Consider the following 17,999-nt stretch of genomic DNA (forward strand, 5'->3'; position numbering starts at 1 on the left):
GAAAAATGAACAATTCTATCAGAAAGAACATCAGAGGTAAGTCATTATCTGTAACTGTGCAGTGATCTGTTATATGTTCTGTAGGACTGGTATCTACCACTGACCATATGGCGGTAATATCAGTGTTGGTCTTTATATAGAGATTATCTTCAGTAACAGTGCTGTCATCTGCTGAGGTTCTCCTCTACTATTAGGGCGCATCACCGAATTGTAATGAAGCTTACATGGTTAGGGGCCCACTCAGAAGCTTCGCCCCCCCTGGACCAAAACCCTAGCTACGCCTCTGGATCCCAACAATGATACCAAAAAAACTCTCCAACTTGTCACACAAAATGTAAGTCCCTATACAGCTCTGTTTACCAAACATAAATAAGGTTACAGATCTCAAAATATGGTGACAAAACAAAAACAAACAACTTTTTTTTATTAAAAAACTAATTTTTTTTTACTGTGCAGCAAAAACAAAAAAACCTATCTAAATCGGGTAATCGCACAGACCTGAAGAATAAAGCTGTCTTATTACTTACACTGCAAGGTGATCCATTCAAAAAAAAAAAAAAAAAAAAAAACTACTCTTGCACTGCTGTCTGCATGTTCATTCCACCCCCAAAAATCAAAATAAGGCTCGTTTCACATTTATTGTGCAAACTCAACTGAATGCTAGGGTCAGGGTTTCCATGTAAATCCCCAAAACCACGATTCAGACAAAACCCCCGAGGGAACCACTCACTTTAACATCAAAAGACTGACCAGCACATCCAAACAGAAAACAGGTGTGAACAGGTGCTTACTAAGAGTAGCCTTCTGTTGGTATGTGTTGGTCAGTCTTTTGTTATTTGTATACAGTTAGGGCCAGAAATATTTGGACAGTGACACCATTTTCGCGATTTGGGCTCTGCATGCCACCACATTGGATTTGAAATGAAACCTCTACAACAGAATTCAAGTGCAGATTGTAACGTTTAATTTGAAGGGTTGAACAAAAATATCTGATAGAAAATGTAGGAATTGTACACATTTCTTTACAAACACTCCACATTTTAGGAGGTCAAAAGTAATTGGACAAATAAACATAACCCAAACAAAATATTTTTATTTTCAATATTTTGTTGCAAATCCTTTGGAGGCAATCACTGCCTTAAGTCTGGAACCCATGGACATCACCAAACGCTGGGTTTCCTCCTTCTTAATGCTTTGCCAGGCCTTTACAGCCGCAGCCTTCAGGTCTTGCTTGTTTGTGGGTCTTTCCGTCTTAAGTCTGGATTTGAGCAAGTGAAATGCATGCTCAATTGGGTTTAGATCTGGAGATTGACTTGGCCATTGCAGAATGTTCCACTTTTTGGCACTCATGAACTCCTGGGTAGCTTTGGCTGTATGCTTGGGGTCATTGTCGATCTGTACTATGAAGCGCCGTCCAATCAACTTTGCAGCATTTGGCTGAATCTGGGCTGAAAGTATATCCCGGTACACTTCAGAATTCATCCGGCTACTCTTGTCTGCTCTTATGTCATCAATAAACACAAGTGACCCAGTGCCATTGAAAGCCATGCATGCCCATGCCATCACGTTGCCTCCACCATGTTTTACAGAGGATGTGGTGTGCCTTGGATCATGTGCCGTTCCCCTTCTTCTCCAAACTTTTTTCTTCCCATCATTCTGGTACAGGTAGATCTTTGTCTCATCTGTCTATAGAATACTTTTCCAGATCTGAGCTGGCTTCTTGAGGTGTTTTTCTGCAAATTTAACTCTGGCCTGTCTATTTTTGGTATTGATGAATGGTTTGCATCTAGATGTGAACCCTTTGTATTTACTGTCATGGAGTCTTCTCTTTACTGTTGACTTAGAGACAGATACACCTACTTCACTGAGAGTGTTCTGGACTTCAGTTGATGTTGTGAACGGGTTTTTCTTCACCAAATTAAGTATGCGGCGATCATCCACCACTGTTGTCATCCGTGGACGCCCAGGCCTTTTTGAGTTCCCAAGCTCACCAGTCAATTCCTTTTTTCTCAGAATGTACCCAACTGTTGATTTTGCTACTCCAAGCATGTCTGCTATCTCTCTGATGGATTTTTTCTTTTTTTTCAGCCTCAGGATGTTCTGCTTCACCTCAATTGAGAGTTCCTTTGACCGCATGTTGTCTGCTCACAGCAACAGCTTCCAAATGCAAAACCACACACCTGGAATCCACCCCTGACCTTTTAACTACTTCATTGATTACAGGTTAACGAGGGAGACGCCTTCAGAGTTAATTGCAGCCCTTAGAGTCCATTGTCCAATTACTTTTGGTCCCTTGAAAAAGAGGACGCTATGCATTACAGAGCTATGATTCCTAAACCCTTTCTCCGATTTGGATGTGGAAACTATCATATTGCAGCTGGGAGTGTGCACTTTCAGCCCATATTATATATATATAATTGTATTTCTGAACATGTTTTTGTAAACAGCTAAAATAACAAAACTTGTGTCACTGTCCAAATATTTCTGGCCCTAACTGTATATAGGTCTCTCTGACTGAGCACTCAATCCCTCAGCATGAGGCATTTTTTAATTACAGCAGGGTCCTACCTTCCCATAGAAATGTAGGCTTTAGCCTAAAGGTACCTTCACACTGAGCAACTTTACAACGAGAACGACAACAATCCGTGACGTTGCAGCGTCCTGGATAGCGATCTCGTTGTGTTTGACACGCAGCAGCGATCAGGATCCCGCTGTGATATCGCTGGTCGTAGCTAGAAGTTCAGAACTTTATTTGGTCGCCAGGTCGGCGTGATTCGTCATGTTTGACAGCAAAAACAACGATGCCTGCAATGTTTTTACATGGAGCTAACAACCAGCGAGAACGAGAAGCGAGTCGCCGTTACGTCACTGGATCGCTCCTGCATCGTTATGGAGTTGCTGTGTTTGACGTCTCTATAGCGACCTAAACAGCGACGCTCCAGCGATCTAGTTTAGGTCGGCTCGTTGTCTATATCGCTGCAGCGTCGCTGAGTGTGACGGTACCTTAAGAGACGTTTCACACAGGCAGGTTTCTCAGCAATGAAAATCGCCTAATCATGGCAGCTGGGTACACATAAATTGACCAGTTTATGGGCTAAGTATTTCAGTTTTTCCTACTTTCTAGAGCAGTAATGCAACTCAAGTTTCATGTTTGCATGCTATAGGGCTACAGAGTGCTCACTCACTATAATAAGGCAGACAGTCGCATTGCACTCGATCTGATCTCTGGTGTCCTATCATTTTATTCAATTTAGTGCACAAGTGTAGTTGACCACAGCTTTGTGCACAGCTTAAAAAAAAAAAAAAAAAAAAAAGATGGACACCACTAGAACCGAACGGTAAGCAGAGTTCAAAGTGTCTCCATCTGCCTCATTATGGTGAGTGGTTCGTCAATCTCATTTGTGGTATTTACATGGAAACCCCATTGTAGAACACAAGGATGTCATCCCACCCTTATACTGGAAGGGATACAAAAAAGTTATGTACTCCAAAATGTTACCAACAAAACCCCTTACATACTCTGCACAAAACCAGCCCTATTCAGCACATCATCTGTAACTGGAAATTATAGGGGGTTCCCACATTACTAGTAGAACAAATACACGTCTCCAAGACCCCCTCAAATAAAATCCAGTGAATTCTGTGCTCCCAAATTCAAATCCCCCCTCTCCTGAGCCCCACTGTGCCTAAACCACAGGAAGCGGCCACATATTTGGCATTATTGGAGACGGGAGAGCGCACTTCATTTGCGTGTCGCCAGAAGCACAGGCTGGGCACAATGTTTCGGGGCACTACACTGTATGGGAACACAATGTATAGGCACTAAACGCCATATTTGTAGTTCTCCAGATTAAAGCCTGGCATGGAGGTTACCAAATAGACACTGCAGCCGTAGATGACATCATTGACAGGTACAGTTTCTACAATGCCGTTATGGCAACTATGTGCAAGTATACCTAGAAGAACTGATGCGGGTATGAAGGCAATGGAAGTCACACAAGCTAGTGACTTCATTTAGATTTCTCTTTAGTTCACCACTTAACATTTTGGTAATTGATAAACACAGACTACTAACACTTCTATTTTTGAACACGTTCTTACTTTCCAGCATTCATTCCACACCTGCCGAGGTACTCAATCTTAGAAATGTCTAAAAGATCTAAAAATACATAAGCTGCAAACTTTGTGAAGACCAAAACTCGCGTCAGTCTCAAAACTTTTGTTCAGGTACATCAGCTATTAGATACATTAGCTTGTATAGTAATATTACACAGGGACCAGAAGAACCATGAGCAGTGACACTTATTTAAAAGTTCAGTATGGGTCACATCCGCAGTGTCATAAATCTCTGTAAGGCCACGTTGACACTACCAGTAAGCCAAAACCAGGAGTGGGTGATAAATGCAGAAGTGGTGACGCGTTTCTATTATACTTTTCCTCTATTTGTTCTTCTCCTGGTTTTGGCTTACAAATACTGATGTAAAATACTGACCAAATACTGATAGTGTCACCGCAGTCTTAGGCTACTTTCACACTAGCGTCAGTACGGGGCCGCCGCCATGCGTCGGCCCGACGTACCGACGCAAACTGCAAAAATAATGAACAATGGGGGCAGCGGATGCAGTTTTACAACGCATCCGCTGCCCCATTGTAAGGTCCGGAGAGGAGGGGGCGGGGTTCCGGCCACGCATTCGCGGTTGAAAATGGCAGACTCGACGCACACAAAAAAATTACGTGTAACTTTTTTGTGCCGACAATGCGCCAAAACACGACGCATCCGTCGCACGATGGATGTGACGTGTGGCCATATGTCGCAATGCGTCGCTAATGCAAGTCTATGGAGAAAAAACACATCCTGCAGGCACATTTGCAGGATGCGTTTTTTCTCCAAAACGACGCATTGTGACGGAGGCCAAACAACGCTAGTGTGAAAGTAGCCTAAGTAGCCGCTTTGTGTAACCCACCAGCAAACTAGTTTAGTCTCTACATCAGTTGAAAGTGTGAAAATGTGTATTTTACACATGAAAATAAAAAGGCAGAACAAACTGTACATATTTTAGCAAACTCCAGTACAAACAGATCACTCAGGTGGCCCGGCAGAATTGTACAAGAAATATAAAGAAGTAATCTTGTTACCTTCGATCTGACTCAGCCTGCAAGAGGGGTAGCAATGCCAAACGGGTCTCTAAGTCTTCAATAAGTAGCCGCCTGTAAAATAATGGAAACCATAAGAATGTTATCCTTAGTAAGTGACAACACTATTCTTTTAAGATGTCAAATATAAGTAAACAAGCTGGAAATTAAAAACATTCAACATTATAGATATAAAGGCAAACAAATTGTGTTGTACCAATTACATGTACACTGATTTTTTGTCCCCTTCTTCCAAGAGCCATACCATTTTTATTTTCCCATCAATATACCGTATGTATGCATGACATATGTATTTTTCCATGAATATCTTTTTTGTGAAACGACTTGTAGTTTTGAATGACACAATCCATTATTCCATATATTAGACTGAAAAATGGGTGGGGGGGGGGGGATTCCAAGTGGGATGAAATGGCAAAAAAAATGTATTTCCAAAGCATTCATTGTGATGTAAAAATGACCTAGAAATATGATTTGCCACCACAGCCATCCAATTACAATGGTAACAGCTAGGCATGGATGAAAAAAAAATGTTTTGCTTTGTGTCATCCCATTTTGTGAGAACTAACACTGTAATTGTTCTGTTGGTAGTTCTGAATGAAGGCTTGAATTTTGCCAGGTGAGCTGCAGTTTTTATTGATACCAATTTCACGTGCTTTGGTTGCTAATTGCATTTTTTTTTTTAAAGGAGATTAGGAGTTGACTTCCAGCTGAATGGTCTCCAAAATATCAACCAAGGGTGAACACCTCCCCCAGGATATAAAACGATTCTTCCTGCAGGAGTGGAGGCAGAATCTGTATAAATACAAGACCCACGGTCATGTGGTGAAGAGACTAGTACTCGGACACACTGAGCCCAGTCACCAAGACACGGCAGCGTGATCCTGTTTGCATCGTCTGACAATCTATCCGTGATACAAGATTCACTCCCCTCTTCAAACAGTCGTCTCATTTGGTGAGAACGTTCCTTTTACTATATTCTCACATCTGACTATGTGTCTATTAACTATTACTGGTGGGGAGTGACACATTGTTGCTATAGATGGTATACCAATTTGTTTACATGCAAACAGGATCACCCTGCCGTGTCTTGGTGACTGGGCTCAGTGTGTCTGAGTACTAAATTCTTCACCACATGACAGATTCTGCCCCCGCTCCTGCAGGAAGAATCAGTTTTATATCCTGGCGGAGGTGTTTACCCTTGGTTGAAATTTTGGAGACCATTCAGCCAGGAGTCAACTACCCCCTTCAGAGATGGCACTTTTTTTATTTGTTCTTTTTTTTGTAATAGGTATATTAAGAGTTCTAGTTTAATGCTAGAATTCTCACTTTATGCTAAATTCCTTATTGGTGAGATCTGCATCTTAACGTCTTGCTGATTGACAATACTCCTGCCACTTGCTTTTTTCATCTAAGGAGATTAGGACCAAAACAATGCAATTGTTGTATTTTGATTTTTATCTCTTAAAGACACTTACAGATAAGATTAATACCATATTTTAATAGACTTTTGTAAACATGGTAATACCAAATATTTATTTTTTCCTTTAAAGGGGAAAGGAGTGGGGTGAATTAAAAATGTTTAATGTTTTTTCCTTCACAATTTTAATATGTCACAACATTAAGACACCTTCTCTCTCTGTTCCACATGCCAATTCTCCAGTAACCAAACAGCATCGCACCGATCCCAACAGCGAACATGGTGTACCCTGTAACAAAAGAAAAGAAGAAAAGTCACTTTCATTACCAGAGTTTCTAACTATAAGGAACCGGTCAATTTGGAAATTCCGTGCAATCTACAGGCACCATTTATAGAGTAGGATAAGCTTAGCAGATTGTTGTATAGGTTTATGGAAAAAAAATAATGGTATTTTATTCATCAACATCCATGCTCATTTTGGGCTTGGAAGTCCACTGAGGGGCCCTAATCCGTGACTGACGGTTAATACAGGATAAAATTTGCCCAGAACAAGCTGGGATATCAGTGAAGAAAACACAAGTTGGCCCCTAGGTGCACACTTAGTCTAGAATGTATGTCGGGAGCTTTTCTGGAATTATACAGCAGTCACCATAGGCCTCCACTCTCCAAACTGGGGCCAGAAGTGTGCTCTTTCGGCTACCATCTGGCAGATATGTGCATCTATACGGATTGTTAACCCCTTAAGCCCCGAGGGTGGTTTGCACGTTAATGACCGGGCCAATTTTTACAATTCTGACCACTGTCCCTTTATGAGGTTATAACTCTGGAACGCTTCAACGGATCTTGGCGATTCTGACATTGTTTTCTCGTGACATATTGTACTTCATTTTAGTAGTAACATTTATTCGATATAACTTGCGTTTATTTGTGAAAAAAACGGAAATTTGGCGAAAATTTAAAAAGTTTCGCAATTTTCCAACTTTAAATTTTTATGCCCTTAAATCACAGAGATATCTCACGCAAAATACTTAATAAGTAACATTTCCCACATGTCTACTTTACATCAGCACAATTTTGGAACCAAAATTTTTTTTTGTTAGGGAGTTATAAGGGTTAAAAGTTGACCAGCAATTTCTCATTTTTACAACACCATTTTTTTTTAGGGACCACATCTCATTTGATGTCATTTTGAGGGGTCTATATGATAGAAAATACCCAAGTGTGAGACCATTCTAAAAACTGCACCCCTCAAGGTGCTCAAAACCACATTCAAGAAGTTTATTAACCCTTCAGGGGTTTCACAGGAATTTTTGGAATGTTTAAATAAGAATGAATATTTAACTTTTTTTCACACAAAATTTATTTCAGCTCCAATTTGTTTTATTTTACCAAGGGTAACAGGATAAAATGGATGCCAAACATTGTTGTACAATCTGTACTGAGTACGCTGATAGCCCATATGTGGGAGTAAACCACTGTTTGGGCGCATGGCAGAGCTCGGAAGGGAAGGAGCGCCATTTGACTTTTAAATGCAAAATTGACAGGAATTGAGATGGGACACCATGTTGCGTTTGGAGAGCCACTGATGTGCCTAAACATTGAAACCCCCCCACAAGTGACACCATTTTGGAAAGTAGACACCCTAAGGAACTTATCTAGATGTGTGGTGACCACTTTGACCCACCAATTGCTTCACAGAAGTTTATAATGCAGAGCCGTAAAAATAAAAAATCATATTTTTTCACAAAAATGATCTTTTCGCCCCCAATTTTTTATTTTCCCAAGAGTAAGAGAAGAAATTGGACCTCAAAAATTGTTGGCCAATTTGTCCTGAGTACGCTGATACCCCATATATGGGTGTAAACCATTGTTTGGGCGTATGGCAGAGCTCGGAAGGGAAGGAGCGCCATTTGACTTTTCAATGCAAAATTGACTGGAATTGAGATGGGACGCCATGTTGCGTTTGGAGAGCCCCTGATGTGCCTAAACATTGGAACCCCTCACAAGTGACACCATTTTGAAAAGTAGACCCCTTAAGGAACTTATCTAGATGTGTGGTGAGCACTTTGACCCAACAAGTGCTTCACAGAAGTTTATAATGCAGAGCCGTAAAAATAAAAAATCTTATTTTTTCACAAAAATTATCTTTTCGCCCCCAATTTTTTATTTTCCCAAGGGTAAGAGAAGAAATTAGACCACAAAAGTTGTTGTGCAATTTGTCCTGAGTGCGACGATACCCCATATGTGGGGGTAAACCACTTTTTGGGTGCATAGCAGAGCTCGGAAGGGAAGGAGCGCCATTTGACTTTTCAATGCAAAATTGACTGGAATTAAGTTGGGACGCCATGTTGGTTTGGAGAGCCCCTGATGTGCCTAAACATTAAAACCCCCCACAAGTGACACCATTTTGGAAACTAGACCCCATAAGGAACTTATCTAGATGTGTTTTGAGAGCTTTGAACCCCCAAATGTTTCACTACAGTTTATAACGCAGAGCCGTTAAAATAATTTTTTTTTTTTTTTCGCAAAAATTATTTTTTAGCCCCCAGTTTTGTATTTTCACAAGGGTAACATAATAAATTGGACCCCAAAAGTTGTTGTCCAATTTGTCCTGAGTACGCTGATACCCCATATGTGGGGGGGAACCACTGTTTGGGCGCATGGCAGAGCTCGGAAGGGAAGGAGCGCCATTTGGAATGCAGACTTAGATGGATTGGTCTGCAGGAGTCACGTTGCATTTGCAGAGCCCCTGATGTACCCAAACAGTACAAACCCCCCACAAGTGACCCCATATTAGAAACTAGACCTCCCAAGGAACTTATCTAGATGTGTTGTGAGAACTTTGAACCCCTAAGTGTTTCACTACAGTTTATAACGCAGAGCCGTGAAAATAAAAATTCTTTTTTTTTCCCACAAAAATGATTTTTAGCCCCCCAAATTTTTATTTTCCCAAGGATAACAAGAGAACTTGGACCCAAAAAGTTGTTGTCCAATTTGTCTCGAGTACGATGATACCCCATATGTTGGGGTAAACCCCTGTTTGGGCGCACGGGAGAGCTCGGAAGTGAAGGAGCACTGTTTTACTTTTTCAATGCAGAATTGGCTGGAATTGAGATCGGACGCCATGTCGCGTTTGGAGAGCCCCTGATGTGTCTAAACAGTGGAAACCCCCAATTATAACTGAAACCCTAATCCAAACGCACCCCTAACCCTAATCCCAACTGTAACCCTAACCACACACCTAACCCTGACACACCCCTAATTCTAATCCCAACCCTAATCCCAACCGTAAATGTAATACAAACCCTAACCCTAACCCTAGCCCTAACCCTAGCCCTAACCCTAATGGGAAAATGGAAATAAATACATTTTTTTTAATTTTATTATTTTTCCCTAAGGCTAGGTTCACATTGCATTAGGGAAATCCGTTTAGCACTAGCGGATTGCGCTAACGCAATGTCTTTTTAGGTGTCGTGTTTAGTGGTCGCGTTAACGTCCCCGCTCTGGAAGATCGGGGATCGGACCTCGGGCGCGCCGCGGACGCTGCAAGCAGCGTCTGAGGCGCGCCACAAAAGAACGGCACCTTGCTAGCGCGAGCCGAAAATGGCACGCTCTAGCGATGCGCTACACCCGAAAATCACATTGCTGTCAATGGTTGTGCTAACGGACCCGTTGCACGGCGTTAATTGTGACATTTTCGCCGTGCAACGCTGTCCGTTAGCGTTAACCCATTAACGCAATGTGAACCTAGCCTAACTAAGGGGGTGATGAAGGGGGGTTTGATTTACTTTTATAGCGAGTTTTTTATATCGGATTTTTATGATTGGCAGCCGTCACACACTAAAAGACGCTTTTTATAGCAAAAAAGTTTTTGCGTCTCCACATTTTGAGACCTATAATTTTTCCATATTTTGGTCCACAGAGTCATGTGAGGTCTTGTTTTTTGCGGGACGAGTTGACGTTTTTATCGGTTACATTTTCGGACATGTGACAGTTTTTGATCGCTTTTTATTCCGATTTTTTGTGAGGCAGAATGACCAAAAACCAGCTATTCATGAATTTCTTTTGGGGGAGGCGTTTATACCGTTCCGCGTTTGGTAAAATTGATGAAGCAGTTTTATTCTTCGGGTCAGTACGATTACAGCGATACCTCATTTATATCATTTTTTTTATGTTTTGGCGCTTTTATACGATAAAAGCTATTTTATAGAAAAAATAATTATTTTGGCATCGCTTTATTCTCAGGACTATAACTTTTTTATTTTTTTGGTTATGATGCTATATGGCGGCTCGTTTTTTGCGGGACAAGATGACGTTTTCAGAGGTACCATGGTTATTTATATCCGTCTTTTTGATCGCGTGTTATTCCACTTTTTGTTCAGCGTTATGATAATAAAGCGTTGTTTTTTGGCTCGTTTTTTTTTTTTTTTTCTTACGGTGTTCACTGAAGGGGTTAACTAGTGGGCCAGTTTTATAGGTCGGGTCGTTACGGACGCGGCGATACTAAATATGTGTACTTTTATTGTTTTTTTTGTTTTTTTTTTATGTAAAGAAATGTATTTATGGGAATAATATTTTTTTTTTTCTGCTTTATTTAGGAATTTTTTTTTTATTTTTTTTTTACAAGTGTGGAAATTTTTTTTTTTACTTTTTCACTTTGTCCCAGGGGGGGACATCACAGATCACCGATCTGACAGTGTGCACAGCACTCTGTTAGATCGGTGATCTGACATACAGCCGGGCAGGATTAGAGCTGCAGCTGCAGCCTGATCCTGACCCGGAAGTGCTCCCTGCAGGACCCGGATGCAGCCCGGCGGCCATTTTGGATCCGGGGACTGCAGGGAGAAGACGCTCGGTACACGGTGAGCACATCACCGTGTACCGATCGTCTCAGGGAAGCCCGCAGGGAGCCCCCTCCCTGCGCGATGCTTCCCTGCACCGCCGGCACACCGCGATCATCTTTGATCGCGGTGTGCCGGGGGTTAATGTGCCGGGAGCGGTCCGTGACCGCTCCTGGCACATAGTGCCGGATGTCAGCTGCGATAGGCAGCTGACACCCGGCCGCGATCGGCCGCGCTCCCCCCGTGAGCGCGGCCGATCGCATATGACGTACTATCCCGTCCATGGGAATTAAGTCCCAGGTCACCTGGACGGGATAGTACGTCATATGGGATTAAGGGGTTAAAAAGTACATGAGTGAGCAGCAGTGAGTATACAAATATTAGTCCATAACACATTGACCAGGTCACACTCCGTACATTAGATACCGAAACAAGAGCCCAGATCAAGTCTGGAAAAAGGAGTGTCTATATCCATATGTGAGACCTCTATTCTACGTATGAATGTAGACACTCCTTTTTTCCAGACTTGATCTGGGCTCTTGTTTAGGTATGAATGAGCAGCAGTCTGTGCTTTTCAATAATGCTGGGTGCCCACGATCCGGCACAAGCAGCACTTTGGACACATGGCATGTTCGCTGCATCCAAAGCACTGCCTCCTACTGAACGCAGGTAAATCAGCTTGTGTTCACATTTTATTGAATAAATGATATTGCTTTAAATTAAGATGCTGCAGTCTTGATAGACGCGTCGCATGTCAGTGTCCGCGGGTGATCTGCAGGCGCACAAATCCCATCCACCATGCTGTAATATCTGGCTGTTGCGTAAATATAGTTATACGCAGAGGAGCTCGAATTAAAAATAAAAAAAAATTAGAGAATATATATATATATATATATATTCTCTATCACACACTGTACATATACATAGTGCTGTGTAAACATTTTAGGCAAGTATGTAAAAATGCTGCAAGGAAAAAATGCCTTAAAAATAGAAATGTTAATAGTTTATTTTTATTAGTTAACCCCTTTCTGACCTCGGACGGGATAGTACGTCCAAGGTCATATCCCCTGCTTTGATGTGGGCTCCGGCGGTGAGCCCACATCAAAGCCGGGACATGTCAGCTGTTTTGAACAGCTGGTATGTGCCCGCAATAGCAGCGGGGTGGAATCGCGATTCACCCGCCACTATTAACTAGTTAAATGCCGCTGTCAAATGCTGACAGCAGCATTTAACTAGCACTTCCAGCCATTGGGCCGGAAATGCGAGCATCGCCGACCCCCTTCACATGATCGGGGGTCAGCGATGCATCGGCATGACAACCAGAGGTCTATTGAAGAACTCTATGGTTGTTGATGCTGGATTGCTGTGAGCGCCACCTTGTGATCGGCACTCATAGCAATGCAGCAATTCTACTACATAGGATAGATCTGAGCTTCGCTCCTAAGTAGCTGAGCCAATCGAGTTGTGCCAGCTTCTAACCTCCCATGGAGGCTATTGAAGCATGGAAAAAGTAGAAAAAAAGGTTTTAAAAAAATGACAAAAAATAAATAAAAACTTTAAATCACCCCCCTTTCGCCCCATTCAAAATAAAACAATAAAAAGACAAATATACACATACTTGGTATCGCTGAGTCCAGAATCACCCGATCAAAAAAAAAAGGATTAACCTCAGCGTAGAAAGAAAAAAAATTAGAAATGCCAGAATTACGGTTTTTTGGTTGCCGCGACATTGCATTAAAATGCAATAACGGGCGATCAAAAGAACGTATCTGCACCAAAATGGTATAATTAAAAATGACAGTTCCGCACGCAAAAAATAAGCCCTCACCTGACCCCAGATGACGAAAAATGGAGACGCTACGGGTAACGAAAAATTGAACATTTTTTTTCATAGCAAAGTTTGGAATTTGTTTCACCACTTAGACAAAAAAGAACCTAGACATGTTTGGTGTCTATCTACTATATAATTGTCTAAGGGTCACTTCCGTCTGTCTGTCACGGGAAATTCATTGGTCGCGGCCTCTGTCTGTCATAGAAATCCAAGTCGCTGATTGGTCGTGGCAAAACAGCCACGACCAATCAGCGACGGGCACAGTCCAGCGGCAAAATGGCCGCTCCTTCCTCCCCGCAGTCAGTGCCCGCTCCATAATCCCCTCCAATCAGCACTCACACAGGGTTAATGGCAGCGTTGACCGCGGTGTAACGCACTCTGTTAACGCTGCTATTAACCCTGTGTGACCAACTTTTTACTATTCATGTTGCCTATGCAGCATCAATAGTAAAAAGATATAATGTTAAAATAAAAAATAGTTATATACTCACCGTCCGTCGGCCCCCCGGATCAGGAACAGGCCTTTCCCGCTCCTCGCGACGCCCCGGTGACCGCTCCATGCATTGCAGTCTCACGAGACGATGGATGGAGTTGATGGATGAAGAAGAAGAAGAAGAAGAAGAAGAAGAAGAAGAAGAAGATGAAGTCTCGCGAGACCGCCATGTCATCATCTCGCGAGACCGCAATGCACTCTTCAGACCGGAGCGCGTGAGGAGCGTCGGTAACCGCTTCGATCCGGGGGGGGCCGACGGAGGGTGAATATATCACTATTTTTTATTTTAATTCTTTTATTTTTTTTTTTTAACAGGGATATGGTGCCCACATTGCTATATACTGCGCCGGCTATGCAATGTACTGCGCTGGCTGTTCTATACACTACGTGACCTGTGTTATACACTATGTGGCCTGTTATATACTGCGTGCGTGGTACTATGCGGGCTGTGCAATATACTATGCGGGCTGCGCAATATACTACGCGGGCTGTGCAATATACTATGCGGGCTGCGCAATATACTACGTGGCCGGCCGCGAACAATCAGCGACAGGCGCAGTCCGGCTGCAAATTGGCGCGGGATTTGAACCATGCTTCGCTAATTGGTCGCAGCCGGCCGAATCCTGTGTATTCAATTATTCTAAAATCTTCATAAATAAACTACATACATATTCTAGAATACCCGATGCGTTAGAATCGGGCTACCATCTAGTGAACTCACAATGACCTAGAGAATCAATGGCAGGTCAGTTTTAGCATTTACTGAACCTAGGAAAAAAGCCAAACAAAAAAACAGTGTGGGATTGCACTCTTTTTGCAATTTCACTGCACTTGGAATTTTTCTCCCATTTTCTAGTACATGACATGCTAAAACCAATGATGTCGTTGAAAAATACAACTTGTCCCGCAAAAAATAAGCCCTCACATGGCCAAATTGATGGAAAAATAAAAAAGTTATGGCTCTGGGAAGGAGAGGAGTGAAAAATGAAAAAACTAAAATACCCCGGGTCTTGAAGGGGTTAAGCAAGTGCAAAGTGAATGAACAAAACAGACATATCAAATCAATATTTGGTGTGACCCTCCCACCATTTGCCTTCATAAAGCTTCAATTCTTCTAGGTACACTTGCACAGTATCAGGGCTTTTGTAAGATTATTGTCAGGTGTATGAGTAACTAATTATACCAAACAAGTGATAATGATCTATTTTCATATGTAGGTTGTGACAACAGACAGAAGTCTGGCCAGAAATGGTCTCAGTAAAAGAAGATTGTCCAAAAACCATACTTTCCACACAGAAACAAGGCCAAGTGTCTCAACCATGGACGAAAACATAAGAACTGGGACTGATTTGGAATCTTAGGCTGTAACAGAAGGCAATTTGTTCACTTGCAGACGGAAAGTGGTACAATAATGAGTGTCTGCAGGCAACAGTGAGGCATGGTGGAAGGTCCTTGCAAGTTATGGAGCTGAATTTCAGCAATTGAAGTTGGCAATTTGATCAGGATTAATGGTGTTTTCAATGCTGAGAAATACACGCAGATACTTATTTATCATGTAATATCAGAGAGGCATCTGATTAGCTCCAGATTTATTTGGCACTAAGACAATGAACCAAAACATAACAGCGTCATTAATATCTTCACTGTAAAGAACAAGCAAGGAGTCCTAGAATTGATGCTATGGCCTGAACAGAGGCCTGATATCATCGGGTCTGTGAGAGATTTCATGAAGATACAGAAGGATAAGCACAAGTCTACATCTACAGAAGATCTGTTGCTAGTTCTCCAAGATGTTTGGAACAACTTCCCTGCTGAGTACCTTCAAAAACTATGTACAAGTGTAAAAGAATCAATGCAAAGTGTGATTACACCAAAGATTGATTTGATTCTTTCTCTTTTCACTTAATTTGCATTTTGGTAGGTGATAAAAAATAAACTAGTAACACTTCAATTCTTCAAAGCTTTCACAACTGACTCGAACTTTTACACGTGCACCGAGATTTTAACATTATATATATATATATATTATAATTTGTCTAAGGGTCATTTCCGTCTGTCCTGTCTGTCACGGATATTCATTGATCGCGACCTCTGTGTCATGGAATCCAAGTCGCTGATTGGTCGTGGCAAAACAGCCACGACCAATCAGCGACGGGCACAGTCCGGAAGAAAATGGCCGCTCCTTACTCCCCGCAGTCAGTGCCCGGAGCCCGCATACTCCCCTCCAGTCACCGCTCACACAGGGCTAATGCCGGCGGTAACACACTCCATAACTGCTGCTATTAACCCTGTGTGTCCCCAACTTTTTACTATTGATGCTGCCTATGCGGCATCAATACTATAGCAAAAAAAATGTAATGTTAAAAATAATTTAAAAAAACTGCTATTCTCATCCTCCGTAGTCCGCCGAGCCTGCCGCCATCTTCCGTTCCTCGCGAGACCACTAAGTCATCTGGGTAATTTCGCAATGCATCCTGTGAACGGTCATCTGGGTAATTTCGCAATGCATCCTGTGAACGGAAGATGGCGGCAGCTGTGCGCGTATCGCCGGAGCTTCGCTGGATCCCAGGGGTGAGTATATAACTATTTTTTATTTTAATTATTTTTTTTTTTTAACAGGGATATGGTACCCACACTGCTGTATACTACGTGGGCTATGTTAGATACCGCGTGGCTGCTATATACTACATAGGCAGTGTTATATACTATGTGGGCAGTGTTATGTACTGCGTGGGCAGTGTTATATACTACCTGGGATATGTTCTATACTGCGTGCTATATACTACGTGGCCACTGTTATATACTACGTGGCTGCTATATACTGCGTGAGTAATGTTATATACTACGTGGCTGCTATATACTGCGTGAGCTGTGCTATATATTACGTGGCCAGTGTTATATACTGCGTGGCCACTGTTATACATTGCGTTGCCTGTACTAACGCATCGGGTATTCTACAATATGTATGTATATAGCAGCCACATAGTATATAGCACAGGCCACGTAGTATTTGTCTGCTATATACTACATGGCTCCTATATACTACGTGGCCTGTGCTATATACTATGTGGCTGCTATATACATACATAAATACATATTCTAGAATACCCGATGCGTTAGAATTGGGCCACCATCTAGTATATATACACACATACTGTCCATAGAGCCTCTCCCCCCCCCCACGTGTTGCTGTAATTGGAGAGGGACATTTTAGAGGAGCTCGAGTGCGGCGTAATTGGGGGGGGCGCTCTACACAGGAGCCTAAGTGCGGCGATAAATGGAGGGCCGCTCTACACAGGAGTTCGAGTGCGGCAGTACTTGGAAGGCCGCTCTACGGGAGCCTGAGTGCTGCGTTAAATGGAGGGACGCTCTACGGGGGCCCGAGTGCGGCGGTAATTGGAGGGGCGCTCAACGGGAGCCCGAGTGCGGCGGTAATTGGAGGGGCGCTCAACGGGAGCCCGAGTGCGGCGGTAATTGGAGGGGCGCTCAACGGGAGCCCGAGTGCGGCGGTAATTGGAGGGGCGCTCAACGGGAGCCCGAGTGCGGCGGTAATTGGAGGGGCGCTCAACGGGAGCCCGAGTGCGGCGGCAATTGGAGGGGCGCTCAACGGGAGCCCGAGTGCGGCGGCAATTGGAGGGGCGCTCAACGGGAGCCCGAGTGCGGCGGCAATTGGAGGGGCGCTCAACGGGAGCCCGAGTGCGGCGGTAATTGGAGGGGCGCTCAACGGGAGCCCGAGTGCGGCGGTAATTGGAGGGGCGCTCAACGGGAGCCCGAGTGCGGCGGTAATTGGAGGGGCGCTCAACGGGAGCCCGAGTGCGGCGGTAATTGGAGGGGCGCTCAACGGGAGCCCGAGTGCGGCGGTAATTGGAGGGGCGCTCAACGGGAGCCCGAGTGCGGCGGTAATTGGAGGGGCGCTCAACGGGAGCCCGAGTGCGGCGGTAATTGGAGGGGCGCTCAACGGGAGCCCGAATGCGGCAGTAATTGGAGGGGCGCTCAACGGGAGCCCGAGTGCGGCGGTAACTGGAGGGGCGCTCTACATGGGAGCCCGAGTGCCGCGGTAACTGGAGGGGCGCTCTACATGGGAGCCCGAGTGCAGGGGCGGTCTACATGGGAGCCCGAGTGCAGCAGTAACTGGAGGGGCGCTCTACATGGGAGCCCGAGTGCAGCGGTAACTGGAGGGGCGCTCTACATGGGAGCCCGAGTGCAGCGGTAACTGGAGGGGCGCTCTACATGGGAGCCCGAGTGCAGCGGTAACTGGAGGGG

The 17,999-nt window shown here is 43.7% G+C and overlaps 1 protein-coding gene across 1 annotated transcript in view; it reads right to left on the minus strand.

Annotated features, from left to right (window-relative positions):
- Window positions 1-17,999, minus strand: part of NDUFA13 (NADH:ubiquinone oxidoreductase subunit A13) — a 57,697-nt gene that overhangs the window by 33,878 nt on the left and 5,820 nt on the right. Inside the window, exons 2-3 of the mRNA XM_069767692.1 lie at window positions 6,782-6,860; window positions 5,137-5,208 (exon numbers count right to left, since the gene is read on the minus strand). Coding sequence (XP_069623793.1) covers window positions 5,137-5,208; window positions 6,782-6,860 — 151 coding nt within the window. The remainder of the gene's footprint in view (window positions 1-5,136; window positions 5,209-6,781; window positions 6,861-17,999) is intronic.

This window comes from Ranitomeya imitator, chromosome 1, assembly GCF_032444005.1.
Source record: "Ranitomeya imitator isolate aRanImi1 chromosome 1, aRanImi1.pri, whole genome shotgun sequence".
Classification (NCBI taxonomy): Eukaryota; Metazoa; Chordata; class Amphibia; order Anura; family Dendrobatidae; genus Ranitomeya; species Ranitomeya imitator.